Genomic DNA, 12,664 nt, shown 5'->3' with positions numbered 1-12,664 from the left:
CTTAATACAGCAGGTTCAATACAGTGGGAGCATCCTGTTGGGATGAATTATACGTGATATATGATAATTTATTAAAAAAATGTCAAGATTTGTGCTTGGTAGGATTTGAGCTTGTGCCTTCAATATATAGTGCAAATGTTTGCATTTGCTTGGTAGATAACCTTGCGGCTAGACAAGACTCTCCTACTTTGTTGAATCTGTCGCCTCGGGTAGCCTCTTAAAGCACTTGAATTTTTACAGGACTGAAAGATAAAACCTCAATTAGGAACAATACCAACTTATTGAAAATCTAACAGTTTTAACAGGTTACGTTATGAGAACTTCTTTCAAAGAAATAAGTCATTTCTCCGATCATTAATGAAACTCGTCTAGTTCAAGCTATTAAAAGATCATTTTGTTAGTATAATTCTTTGAATATACTCCCTTATGATTCTTTTTATACAATGAGTGATCATAATTCATATTCTTCAAATAAAAAATAAATATTTAATACAAATATGTTCCTAATGTGGATATAATCTATTGTTTAAATAAGTTTTCTTATATTTAAAAAGTGATGATGTTGAAGAGTATATTGAATATTAGACGTTGTAAAACAATTTAAAAATAAAATAAAATGTTGTATCTTCATATATTTATGGGCCCATCATTCATTGTAATATCATGATTATTGTTATTTTAATAAACTTTAAAATCAATTAAAATTTATTAAAATATTTAACCTGTAAGATAAATATTCCAATTTAAAAATATAATTATATGTGAAGAAAATATTAATACCCTCACGATCACTAATAAAAATCGCATAAAATAAATGTTAGTAAACAATGTCAAGTAAATATGTAGCTAAAGCATGTAGCTAATTACAAGTAATACATTTATATAATTACCATTAAAACTAATTATTTGATAACGTAATTATGGAAGTTTATTTAGTTCATCATCAATGAAGTTAAAAAAACTCCACAGTCCTTAAGGAGTATTAAAAAAATTAAAAAAAAAACACATGTAATATAAATCAGAATTAAAAGTTTCCACTAGTAATGAACAGAATAATAATTTTAAAATATATCCAAATTTAAATCAGAATAAATTTAGAAAATATTACACATTATGTGACATGAAACCAAAATAAAATATAAATTGAAAATTCAAACATAAATGCAAAATATCCTAAACCTCAACCTTCAAGAGAAAAATCATTTGAACCAAATCGGACCAATTGAATCAAAAATCAATCAAAGTATCGAATGAAAAATCAAAATTGAACCGAACAAAAAAAACTAATTGAACCAAAATTTTAATATTTTTTAATATGTTAAGATTTTTTTAATAATTTATTTAATTTTAACAGACAAACTATCAAACTACCGATCGAATTCTAAAAACCCTATCGGCATTATTAGGTATATTTTAGATACACTTTGTAAAACTCTGAAACATCCTCACCTCAACCAACACCAACAAACATAGTCAAAATTTCATTGACGTTATTACATGAACATCATTATATATGAAGCCAAACCCAACTAAAAAAGGACCCAACCTGAATTTATATTTCTCCAAAACAATATTTCTTTTCATCAAATATAGAACAATGTTAAAGAAAATGGTGATTACAAAATGGGCACAATAGTTCGTGCAATTTCACTATCTGATTACTCACCAAAAACACTCTTTTGCCAAACGCAGCAAACCAAAAAAAAAAAGATGAGTATATATTTAATTAAAAGAACATGAAATCATCATTGAAATGTATTCACACAATATACAAAATACACAACAATGAATTAAGTAAACGTTTCTGAAACCCGACATCCCGTTCCAAATGAACCAGCTATCATTGGTTAGCATCTATAGGGGTACCAGTCCTGGCCTGTGAAATCCGATTAGCATAGATTGTAACTAACCGCAACTGTGTGCTGTTAAGTCCCTCCAAGTGTGGTAAAAATGCTTTCCCAAGCATTATATAAATATCCACCAAACAGAAAACCACCGTCTGCATAATCAAAAAAAATAATGCAATGAGACAACCGAACTTGATAAGATTTAGAGAGAGTAAAGGAAAATAAAATATGCTAGGAAGATTTTGAAACAGTTGGAGAGGTCATTTGGTTCTAGGGAGAGACAAAAACAAACGGATTCCTCTACTATTTTTTCAATGTAACGCTCTTTTTGGTCAGAGTTCTAAAGGAAATTTTGCTATAGGCTTTGGTACGAGAATATGACCCTCCAGGAATCCTCCATATACATGGAAAATCTTAAAAAGACAATAATCATACTGGTGTCAACTATAGGTACTAGACACACTTGAGTCCGAGTAATATAGGAAAATTCAATCTTTTAGTTCAGAAACATAAGAAAATTCAATCCTTTAGTTCAGAAATGCTAATGCAGAAGGCACAAAAATATTCTTTCTACCAGATGATAAATTCTCTCCCTTCACTCAACTGATGACACCCAACCCCATAAGAACAAATTTATAAAGCAAGAACAACAAACATGCAAAAACATAAATATTACCTTCCGGACATCCGCACTCTGGTTTCCGAAAGCTTCAAAAAGAGAAGGCAAAAATGAGGGCAGTTGAGCCATTAGTTCCTCCTGTGATAGCCGGCCCACAAGCTGTAAAGAAAAGCAAAGAGCTTAGAAATACGTAGACAACACTTAACATTACCTGACAAAAGTTACTTGTAGGAACAATGTAACAGTCGAAGGAAGTAAACAACAGTCTAATCCAAACTGAGGACATCTTGCATATAAACAGGGAAACAATGGTCACAATCATATGCCCTGATTATTTTGCAATCACTCAAATATATATATATATGCACGTGACTTTGATTCCCGTATGAAGAATCTTGGCCAGAAAACTATAGGGGAAATTCAATTAAAATGTTAACTTCAACTAAGATTCAGAATAAATACCTTCGTTAAACAATTTATGCAAATAACTAGAGTCTTCTCATCTTCAGTAACTAATAAAGGTACAATGACCTGCAACCCCAGTCATTTGACAACATCAGTACTTATAATAACCTGAAACTAGAAGGGAAAAAGGACAAAACGGACTTTCTCTAGTTGGGAAAACAAATCAGACATCCATAGGAGGAGCACATACACTTAAACATCTGAATGGATCATACTGAGACAGCACAGTGTTCAAGCAGTGCTCAGCTTCATTTGAAACCTGAACATGGAGCAGACAATTGAGAGGGGAAAGAGGAGCAAGAATATTTTCAAGGGCAACTTTGAGGAAAGTAAATTACTTTTGGAACAATATCCTTTGTTACATGAAGCAGCTTCTCAATTACTATTTCAACAGAATCTTCCATAGCATCTTTCTGGAATCATGACAAAACAAAAAATAAAAAGAAAGAAAGATGGAACAAGCACACTAGCTTATGAGAGAAAAGAAAACCCATACAACGTCTAAAACTAACTATGAGCAAACCTGGTTTTTAAGCATTTCAACTATCAATGACAGAGCAAGTTCTCTGATTGAAGAATCAGAATCATCTAAAACTTCAAGTATAGCTGTCAAAATCTGATTGAAGTACTGCATAAATACAATTAAATATTACATTTTTTGACATAGAGGCTTAGAGGACACTCTTTTTCGTAAAAAGTACTGCAAGGTTAAGAAGCTTTCAACAGAAGGAAACAAATCTCAGTCAAACTTGCATAGAACATGTATAAATATATATATACACCTTGTTCCAAATCGAGGGATCATTAGCCGCAGAAATTTCAGTTAATTGCTCAAGTGCACTGCGCTTACTTGCGGTAGGGCTCTCATCATTCCCATTGCAGATCTAGGAAAAATAGAAGAAAGCATTTATTAAGTGGAAGTTCTTGAAACCCAACAATCTATTTCCTACAAATGCTCAATTGGAAAAACAATTATCATCACCAAAAAAAGGCAGGATAAATACTAAACTCACCATGTGAAGAATTTGAGGAATGCTAGGCCCAGCATCTGGCATGGAGTTAATCTTTACAGCTGCTGGTTTAAGGTGATTAAGATCTAAACCTGATGAAGTCTCATAATTATGAGCAACCCCACCAATAGCCCCTAATGAGTCGGATCTACTCAGACCATTAATTTCCAGTTGTGGAGTAGATACACCTTCCAAGTTAAAATTACTTTCCAAGTTTCGAGATCCCAAGTTCTGACCCATGGAATAAACCATATAAGATGATTCATTAGTTTTAGAAAGAAGAACATCTGCATTTGGACTGGTCTCAAAGTTCTGATATAAGTTCTCCCGAGTTTCATCAGATGTTGCCTGGCCAATACTGCCAGTGATCAGGGTTGATTCCTGGGTGGTACCCCATTTCCTACCTCCTTCACTATCAATGGAACCGGAAGAATACCTCCCAAGGAAAGCACTCTTCTTGGGCACACCAATATATCCTTCTTCAGATGATGTTCCTACAACATCATAGGGATCATAGGATGACTTAGAGCGCTGTCTCTCTTTCTTGTTTTGCAAAAAGTTTATTAGATCCACCTCAATACGAGGTGTGTACTGCTTAAGTGCCCGTCTCAAGGAATTTTGTTCTTCAACTGATAAACTAAGAATAAAATTCAGAACAGCGGTTGGATCGAAATGCGTGTATACAGATATGATGCAAGTAATAGCTGCATCCTTAAGCTTAGTATTTTTATCATGGGCCAATGGCGTCAACTTAGCAAGCCATAACTTCAGGATGCCAATGTTACCAGAACCTTCAGGATTCACAGCATGCTTGTTGAAGGAACTAATGGCAAACTCAATAACAGCCAATTTTGCCTTTGGCGACCGCTGTTCATCCAGTGAACGCAGCAAAGCAGGTAAGAGAGAATCTATGCTATAAGTCTTACTTACTATTTCCAATGTCGTTGAGCAAGGTTGCCTAACCAACTCCTTGGGATCAATTAAGCGTGAGAAAACATGGGGTAAGATCCTTTCCATGTAACTCTCAAAGGGCTTTCGGCATGATGGAATAATATCTGCAAGAGTTGAAAGGGCAGCCTGTGCAACTTTATGGTGGGGGTCATCCAAGTGCTGGAAAAACAGTTTCATTACCTTCTCAAAAGTTTGAACCACTTCCTGAATACCTCTTGGGCCTTGCTTCAACAAAGACCGGAGATAAGAAAAAGCAGCAACCCTTGCAGACCAATCAGAACTAGGACTAAGTCCCTCACTTAAGGCATCATTGAGAGAAGCTGGACCTTCAACATAATTTGACATCTCTCCAAGTGACAGCTGGTTATCATCAAAACTTCTTCTCCTTCCAGCAGACATACGCCCAGCTACATGCTTTCTTAAAAGCGGCCTTTGGAAGTTAGGAATGTAATTGTTATGTGAATCCCTAGAGCTTACATCTCTGTATGGCATTTCCAAATATTGCCTTTCAATATGTGGATTTGTAAGCCGCCTGGCCTCCCTGATGTCACTATTCTCTTCAAAGGAACCACGATCTTGTCTTTCAGATGCCCTCTTGGCCGAGTATGATGAGAAAGTTGGCAGAGACTCTGTTGCCACACTACTTCTATATGATAACTTGCCCGAGTCTTTGGAAGCTTGAATTTGAGAAATGATGTCAGACATGATCAGACCACTGTTACGGTTACTACCCTTACCGACACCAGAGGTACTTGATTCTAGTCCTAAAGAGCTTGTGAGACTGTGAGAAGCTGGAACAACAGCAGGGAATGGTGGATCACGAGATGATGGAGGCTCAACTCCTGCACTAGTGGGCAATAAAAGAGAAATTTAGCCGCTCACAATTTTAATCAATTTCCATATCATTTAAGGCAACTATCACTGCATCATTTGACAACCTCATCTAAAATAGGAATTCTAGTTCAAACCAAGTAAAATGGAAATTCCATTCAATACCTAGATCCAAACTTGTTGACCTCTGTTTTTCGGAAATGTCCAGACCTCTAAGCATACTTTCGATGGCACTGACTTTCTGTTTGCTTGCATGCAATACACTCTCCAGAGTACGCTCAGCACCTTTACCAAGGGGCTTTGACTGGGATAAACTCATCCCAGAAGAAAAGGACGTCCCTGAAGATAAACTGGAAGTTCTGTCCATTGCAACTATAGCAGATGTTCCATATCCAGGTATATTTGAAGTAGAAGAAGTTTGAGTGGTAAATGACATCTGTACATTCCTGTCACGGAGAGAAGGAGAAGCATGCCGCCTATGCATCCCTCCATCTTCTTCATTAATTATCTGTACAAAAAGCCAGATTTTGAAACCACGATCTAGGAATGGAATTATTCCAACTATCCATCAAATAGAGAATATATACCCTTTGAATGGCAGGATCAAAGGAGGAGAACAAGCGACGAGAACGATCTGGCCAAGTTTTGTTGAACATTCTATAGCACATTCTAGCAGTTGATCTTACCTGTTAAATAGTATGGGTTCAAACAAGTAGAAAAAGGTAAATAACATTAACTTTTGAATTGACATTGCTACATAAAGTCATCTTATCAGACTCCCTATATAGGAAAAAAATTATATTAGTAAAAGATGCCAAGTGAAGCATCAGCCAGCCGTGAACCAATCATGTTTCGAGGAGAGAAACCTATAAAATGGATCAACTCAGACCTTCACATGAAGGGCTGAATGCAGGACTATGTACATCAAACATTAACGAATAGAAGTAATTTCCAACATAGATACCTCACTCATTGCATCAGCAACACAACATCTAATCAGATCCTCATATAAATCAGCCGATCGCTGTATTTCAGGCACATCAGGCCAATGTTCAAGTATCAACAATGCATATTCACAGCACCTGCAGCAAAGAGATAAAAAGTGAGTAGATGCATAACAAATAAAGGACTTTATCATTAAATAGAAGAGGCATTAGAATACCTGGCACGGAGTACAGCATTACGGTCGTTCTTTGCACAATCAGCTATGCGAGGTAGTACACGAGCAACTTTGCAGTTACGCAACATCTGCAAAATTGAAAAGATAACATCAAAAACAGAAAATCAAAAACAAAAGGGAAGATAGAAAAGGGAAGGGGAGATAAATAAATCATTACCGTTTTTATGCAATTATCAGCAGACTCTGCAATTACAAGCACAGTAATCACAACCAACTTGAAAAGGACCTGATTATCATAACATGAGATTAAGAAATGCTTACAAGAATAAAAATGTTGTTACACTACACAAGAAAGTTGAACTTACTGGAATGAAGATCTCAGCACATGCCTCAAAATCTCCCAATAGCTCCTTCGATAAGAATGATAATAAATGGCAAGCCTGAAAAAGAAACATGCTCAGAAACAACCATATGTCCAAAGCCAAAAAAAGCACTTATGGGAGAGGGAAATAAACTATTGTCTTCAACTCAACCACCAGTAATATTTTAACTCTCTCAAGATTACTGACTGCCACTATATTAAATTCCATTCAAAAGTGTTAAGAGGCAGAAGCTTAAACACTATGCACAAACATGGAATCTCACCAACAAAGACCATGTAACTATGACCTCTGCTCAAGTAAAAGTTTTCAGCTGATATCATCCTCTACAGGGTGGAATAGATGAAACACTGTTCTTGGAAGTTTCAATAGTGTCAATATGGAAAGGACGGGTAAAATAATGGGTCCATGACATGTTCCCTATCAAGAACCTTCAGCAATTTTTTTACTTTATGGATATGTTCTAAACAAATAACCATACTGGCAAAATCAAGGAAGGAAAGAACAAAATTCCCAGGGATTGAATCTGTCTGAAAATTCACTAAACCACTCTAAACAAATTTCACCAGTGAACTTAATAAAAAGCAAGTATTTAGAAGGGAAAAAACACCTTACTCTCGGTGCTAGAATCAACACTACTAATTCATAACCACATTAATAACCTATAAACACCCGGAAAAAATCTCCTAAAATATTAAAATAAAATAACCTCAGCACTAGGAGACACAATAAAAATGGCACAGACCTGCTTCACAATGCTTGACCTTCTATCTGATAATTGTGTACTTAGTGGGCCAACAAGCTGCTTTAAGAGTCCCCGGAAACATGGATAATCAGCAGCTCCTGTATATTTATAGTAGTATTAATAGTTAAAGCCATCAGGTCTCAACCCATAAGCTATATAGGTATGTGACAGATATGTATTGGGTCTGTGACAGATATATATATATATCCAATATGCGTGTGTTTAATATTTTCTGTTTTTCCTCATATTGGGAGGATCATACTCCATAACTATATCTGAATATGTATCGGAAACAGGTACTTCAAAAAATGAAGAATCAGGGTAATATAGTATGCCCGTGCCATATAAAATTGGATTTCTGATAGCAAATAAAGAATATAATAGTACAACTTTGGATATGTAAAAACCAAGGGGAAATAGGTTAAAGAGAAGGGACAGCCCAAAAAACTTATTTACCTGGGTCTTGACACCCCTTTATGTACCTAGGAATTTATATATCTAGCTCAGTTGACATTGGTCAGTTCTTTAAGACCAAGAATTTTGTTTCAGCAGAATCAACAAGAAAGAACCATTTCTTAACTATTCATCCAATAACAGTAACTCTTATATTCTTTCAGTATAGACACGTGTAAGAACAAGATTGGTGGAAGAATGAGAATAAGGATAAAAACCTCCAAAAACAAGGCCTTCAACCCTCTGCATGGCAGCAATGCGTACAGACCAATCTTTTTCCGGCACAAGAGTAGAAGAAATTTTCTCAAATTCCCTTATCAGCTCCTTCTCTGAGTAAACTTTAATCGGATCTATGGGTTTTTCTGTGATATCACTTTCACCTGCAAAAAATCAAACGCAAAACACTTCAGTAACATTTAGATCTTTGAACCATGGTATTATGTAATCACCACATTTGAGAAACATATAATGTAGAAAACATCGAACTTATTTAAACCATAAATGTCAAGAGAAGAAGCCAATATTGGGAACTAGTTTAGTGTGTGCAAAGGTCAACATATCATGAAAACTATTCTAATTAAAAAAATAGAACTAAAAAGAGTTTGAAATACACAAATCCAAACCTGCAAAAAGAGATGACTCCCTCGAAGAACTCTTGGCTCTTGGACTGCTTTTCTTGGGGTTAAGGATTGCAGGCTTCATCTCTCCAGAACCAAAACCACCCAAAATTCCATCTGAAGATCTAACTTGTGGCTCAATTTTCTCTAGTCTAGCATTGATATCTCTCACCTGCATTTATATGCGATTTTGTAAAACGAAAAAGTAATAACACCAATAACTTTCTTCTATAAGGAAATTTGATCAGCATTGAATGATCCAAACTACCATTTATAATAATACATATGGGAGGGAGCAGAGGAAGTAAAAAGTAGATCAAAGTTGGGATAGAAAAGAGAGAGAAAGAGAGAATATTATTCAACTGCAGCTATGAAAAAATTCAACATGAAGATAGAAAATGGAATATATTACTCAAAAATTAAATATTCAGTTATTCACCATAGATGCAGGAAGCTGATGGCGATGAAGTTCATCACGGAATTGGGTACCAGCCTGCCTATACATTTCCTGGGAAAGAAATGATTTGATCAGTGTTTGCCACCAGATATGACAAAATCTTAATATATATATATATAAAACCAATCTAAGAGCAATTTCTCCAGAAAAAAGCATGCCACAAGTGAACATATTATCAAAGAATACTGCACTCAGCTCCTGCAACACCCGTTAAACAATTCAAAGCAGAAATATATAAGAATAAATAACACAATGAATGATTACTGAATGACTCTTACACAAGATCAAAACTATTAAGGACATACATTCATCAAAAGAAGCACGAAAATTTTGATAAGCAATGTACATTGACACTAAACCAAGGAGCAAATAACCAATATTAAAGTTAGTAAGTTACTGAATTCATGGAAATGAGGGTTACAACAGAACTTAAAGAAAAAAAAAAAAAGAGGATCTAAAACTTGAAAGGCAAGCAATCTAAAATTGAGATAAATTTTCTTTCTTTAAATGCTAAGTATAACTACCACAAGGCCGGGATTGCATGCGCAAGCTACAACCGTCAAATGACATAAACATGTTTTAGACATATTAATCCTAGGCCGCAGCAAGATGCCAAGAAATTGTTTCTAGTTATCTTTTTCCAATAAAAGGGAGTGCTGACCAATGAGTTTTTTTTTTTTTTATGTTTTCATTAGTAATAAACAGATTCAGATCCCTGATGTTTGTGCCTATTAATTTTCTCGTTATACTCTCCCTGTCCTCAAAAAGGCAAGTAAAATGCTTACGTGGAGAGATTAACATGTCCTCATAAAGTTGTCAATATCTTCAAAAGATAACACTGGAAAAGAGAAGTTTAACTGACCTCAATGCACAATATAGCAGCTTCACGAACACCAAGATTTGGGTCACTTAACATCTGCAAAATCTGATGAATTTATAAAGGTCAGCTAATCTGTCACATTTGATAAATGAGACAATAAAAAATATATTTCAGAAATGTAAAAAAGCATACAGGTGGAAGAATAGCCCGTTGAAGGGGAAGTTCAGTAGATGCAAAAAGACTTATTGCTGATGTCACGGTCCGGGCAAACTCCTCCCGAACTCTCCAACTTTTGTGTCTCCAGGCATAAGAGCCAGCTCTTTCGACGATAATAGTTGGAGAAGAAACCTGAAAAAAGATTACAAATCAAACTAATTCATCATTTAGTGTTAAAAAGTAAAGCATTCCAAAAGCTTGACCTGGCACTCATGTTTACTCCGAAAATTAATTCCATCCAGAGGGAACATTGTCAATGTCATTGATTCAACTAAACCTATATAAAACACTACATCCAACGGCACATTGCATATTTCCATTCAAAATCAGCGCTAACACACATTTTTGAATAGGGTCAATTCAGCAAAGTCAAGAAAAAAAAGAATTTGTCATGTGCCAATTCTAGTGGGGTGTAAATGGACGCAGGTTCTCCAACCTCGATAGTTAGCTATTAGAGTGTGGTTCCCCAAAGACCTCTATCAATTGGCATCAGAGCCAGCCATGATGTCTCCTGATTGCAACTGTGCGGCACAGGTGGTGATGTTAGTACTGCAGTGTACACCTAGGGCTAGATTAAGCTAGCGCAAAGCCAGCAGCGTGTGCACCGGGACTGCGCAGCATGCTGAATTGTTATGTGCCAATTGCAACTTGGATCCCAAATAACAAAATAAGGACTTTTAACTTTGTTTCAAATTTGCAATTTGAAATATAAACTTTTGTTTATGCAATTATGCACATGCAACTTGAATCAAATTTGAATTATGATTCATATGTAAACATGAAACTTAGATTTGGATTAAAAATGTTGCTAATTTGATAATATTGTTAATGATTTTAAAATTTTTAATAAAATCAAATTTTCATTCACACAAAATCAAAATTGATCTAAACACCGCACATTGAATCAGAGTTTTTATATAATTTTGATATTTATCCAAATATAAATAATAACTTTTACCTCCATGAGAGTGACCAGTAAATGTCTAGCAGCATCCCTAACAGTCTGTTTGCCGTCACCTAACCGTTCAACAACCGCGGGAACGAGCGCATTAAAGTGCAACTTCAAGTGATCACCGGATAGAACGGCCGCGGAAGCAAGTGCCTGGAGAGCACCCTGGGAGACTCTGAAGTTGTTGTCCTTGAGGAGATCCAAGCAGCAGTCAACTATCGAAGTGACTTCCGAAGAAGTGAGATTCTTTCTAGTACCTTCGAGGAGTTGGTAAAGCCGTTCCACCGCCGCCATTCGCACCTTGGTGTCTTTGGCACGTGCCAGCTCCAATGCCTCCTCCATCTTGACTCGGATCCGGACCGATCGTACTCAGATCTAAACAATTACTCAACCAATCCAACAATTCGAAACTCAAAAACGAAAAATAATAATAATAATAAAATGGAAAACGTAAAAATGTGTTTAGCAAGAAAGAAAGAAAAAGTATTAAATGAAATAGAGAGAAAACTGTCGTGGTTGAAGAAAGGAGACTTGACGGAGAACTCCCGCTTTATTTTATTTATTATTTTTTCTTCTTTTAAGTTTATGGAAGAAAAGAGACCAGAGGAACAGGAAAAAAAAAGGGAGAGAAAGTAAAGAGGCTGTTATCAACGGAGAAGATGATGAGAGTGTGTGGTTAGAGTGGTTAAGGAATTTAACCACCCCTTTGGGGCTAATTTACGAATATTGCCACTGTGGGCTTTTTTCATTTTTCTTGACGGCATTTATTTTTTGTTCACTTCAGTTATACGGCTATTCAATAGAACGCCAAGTTTACTGTCCAAACGGGACCGCAAAATCCGAATTGTTCCATAGTTATTAAATAGGATAATACGTGTTTATACTTATTTAATTGGTATTTGAATTTATATTTTATTATTTACATGATATTTTTATATTAATATTGTTAATTTGTATTAATGTGACATTAATTGAGGTGTCCATGGATTGGGCTGTGTCGGATTTGTGTTGGGCCTAATTAAAATCTTAGGCTAATTTGCTAGATCTGACCCGAAAAATGGGCCTAAAATTTTAGCTAAGTTCAGCCCGGATAAAAATGCTAAAACTCGAGCTCAGCCCATATTAAGTTTGTTATATTATTTTTAAATATATATAATAAGATAGATGTAACTTAACAAGTAAGT

General features: G+C 35.4%; 1 protein-coding gene across 1 annotated transcript; it reads right to left on the bottom strand.

Annotated features, from left to right (window-relative positions):
* Positions 1 to 1,530: 1,530 nt before the first annotated feature.
* Positions 1,531 to 12,234, bottom strand: LOC107944919 (CLIP-associated protein). Its single transcript, XM_041098749.1, has 21 exons — positions 11,490 to 12,234; positions 10,508 to 10,663; positions 10,358 to 10,420; positions 9,478 to 9,546; positions 9,045 to 9,210; positions 8,640 to 8,801; positions 7,969 to 8,066; positions 7,209 to 7,283; positions 7,061 to 7,129; positions 6,886 to 6,971; positions 6,688 to 6,805; positions 6,311 to 6,409; positions 5,889 to 6,231; positions 3,945 to 5,734; positions 3,714 to 3,815; positions 3,455 to 3,559; positions 3,270 to 3,344; positions 3,122 to 3,190; positions 2,929 to 2,997; positions 2,524 to 2,625; positions 1,531 to 1,999 (listed from the first exon to the last, which is right to left on the bottom strand). Exons 1-21 carry the CDS (start codon positions 11,820 to 11,822, stop codon positions 1,841 to 1,843), a joined length of 4,308 nt encoding a protein of 1,435 aa, XP_040954683.1. The 5' UTR covers positions 11,823 to 12,234; the 3' UTR covers positions 1,531 to 1,840.
* Between the last annotated feature and the right edge of the window lie 430 nt (positions 12,235 to 12,664).

This window comes from Gossypium hirsutum, chromosome D08 (genome assembly GCF_007990345.1).
Source record: "Gossypium hirsutum isolate 1008001.06 chromosome D08, Gossypium_hirsutum_v2.1, whole genome shotgun sequence".
NCBI lineage: Eukaryota > Viridiplantae > Streptophyta > Magnoliopsida > Malvales > Malvaceae > Gossypium > Gossypium hirsutum.
This window is presented reverse-complemented; position numbering and strand designations above follow the sequence as displayed.

Bases quoted from the DNA above. Each gene is read 5' to 3' on its own strand.
- LOC107944919 (XM_041098749.1), bottom strand. From the start codon at position 11,822: ATGGAGGAGGCATTGGAGCTGGCACGTGCCAAAGACACCAAGGTGCGA. The intron at 10,664-11,489 runs GTAAAAGTTATT...ATCTTTTTTCAG, and splicing joins TACTGGTCACTCTCATGGAG to GTTTCTTCTCCAACTATTAT. The intron at 2,998-3,121 runs GTATGTGCTCCT...CTGGGGTTGCAG, and splicing joins ATCCATTCAGATGTTTAAGT to GTCATTGTACCTTTATTAGT.